Below are 1,346 nucleotides of genomic sequence, written 5' to 3' on the forward strand. Positions count from 1 at the left end.
GTTGCCTAGACTGGAGTGCAGTGGCTGCTCCCGGCCACCGCAGCCTCGACCTGCTGGGCTCTGGCGATCCTTCCGCCTCAGCCTTCCAAGTAGCTGGAACTACAGGCGTGCGCTACCATGCCCGGCTAATTTTTTATTTATTGTAGAGATGAGGTCTTGCCAAGTTGCCCAGGCAGATCTCGAACCTGCAGGCTCAGGCAATCCACTCACCTCAGCCTCCCAAAGCGTGGGATTACAGACTGAGCCACCAAGCCCGGTTTATATTCTTTTTTGATGAGGACTCAGGCTCAAGCATAAACTGACAATTAGGTTCAAGTGGTGAATTAAATTAATGAATGGTTAGCCTTTATAATAGAAATATAACTAGAACTCTACAAAGTGGCTAATTGTTCTTTTCTGTTCAGTTCTTTGTAGCTCAGTTTTAAATAATAGCTGCTAGAAGTATATCAGTGTGTTGTATCATTGTGAATTTTATGAATTTGGAAATTTTATATTGAAAATTTGAGTTTAATAGTTTGTCTGTTTATCTTTTCTTGATTTTTGTTACGATTTTTCTTTAGGAATAAGAGAAGATCCCGATGTTTGTCTGAAAGCACCATGAAGAAAAATAAAGCACCTTGTACTTTATTTTCAATAATTTAAATGTATGCTAAGTCTAGTATATTATAGATTATACAGTTCAGTGAGCTACAAATGCACTCCTAAAACCATCATAGTCCTGTAATGGAAGCATCTAGCCTGATGTCAAAGCTGAAATGGACTTTGTAGATAATGAGGAGCTTTGCAATGAGAATTGTGAAGAAAACAGTTCCATCAGTAATTTTCAGTTATCATATTTACAAATGGGAAACAATTTAAAGCATAATAAGTACTTTATAAAATGTTAATGCCAATTCTTGCCAAATAAAAATAAAAATAACCCTCAGTTTTTGTCAAAAACTCCATCGTTAGTGAAATATTCTTTGACAGTTACTATTTTAAAATTTCTTGCTTGATTTTGTGGTGGGAAGTTGGTTGGTGTCCCTCATCTTTGTCATGTGCGGTTCTCCACTATCTATGGTATCATAGGCTCTTTTGGGATTTATGAAGTCCTGCACTGTGTGCTGAAGCAAGTGCTAGGTAGAACGAAGAATTTCTATTTAATTCCAAAAGCAACCTTCTTGCCTAGTGTTCTGATGTTGGACAGTAAAATACACAAGCCAACCTGAAGTTAAAGTCCCATAATTTAAAATATGCTCTAAATGTTTATTATATTTGATGCTACAGAAGTTGAAATTATATTGCAAATTCAATGACGTAGATTTTTCTTCTTTTTATTTACCTCTGCCCCAGTTGTTTCTACTACA

The 1,346-nt window shown here is 36.6% G+C and overlaps 1 protein-coding gene across 1 annotated transcript in view; it reads left to right on the forward strand.

Moving 5' to 3' along the window:
* SH2D1A (SH2 domain containing 1A) overlaps nucleotides 1-933 on the forward strand; it is a 25,198-nt gene extending 24,265 nt beyond the window's left edge. Inside the window, exon 4 of the mRNA XM_008051918.1 lies at nucleotides 561-933. Within this exon, the coding sequence (XP_008050109.1) occupies nucleotides 561-601 (41 nt within the window). The 3' untranslated portion in view covers nucleotides 602-933. The remainder of the gene's footprint in view (nucleotides 1-560) is intronic.
* The last annotated feature ends 413 nt before the right edge of the window (nucleotides 934-1,346 follow it).

Source organism: Carlito syrichta, unplaced genomic scaffold, assembly GCF_000164805.1.
Source record: "Carlito syrichta isolate Samal-C Ts95f unplaced genomic scaffold, Tarsius_syrichta-2.0.1 Scaffold245254, whole genome shotgun sequence".
In the NCBI taxonomy this organism is placed as follows: domain Eukaryota; kingdom Metazoa; phylum Chordata; class Mammalia; order Primates; family Tarsiidae; genus Carlito; species Carlito syrichta.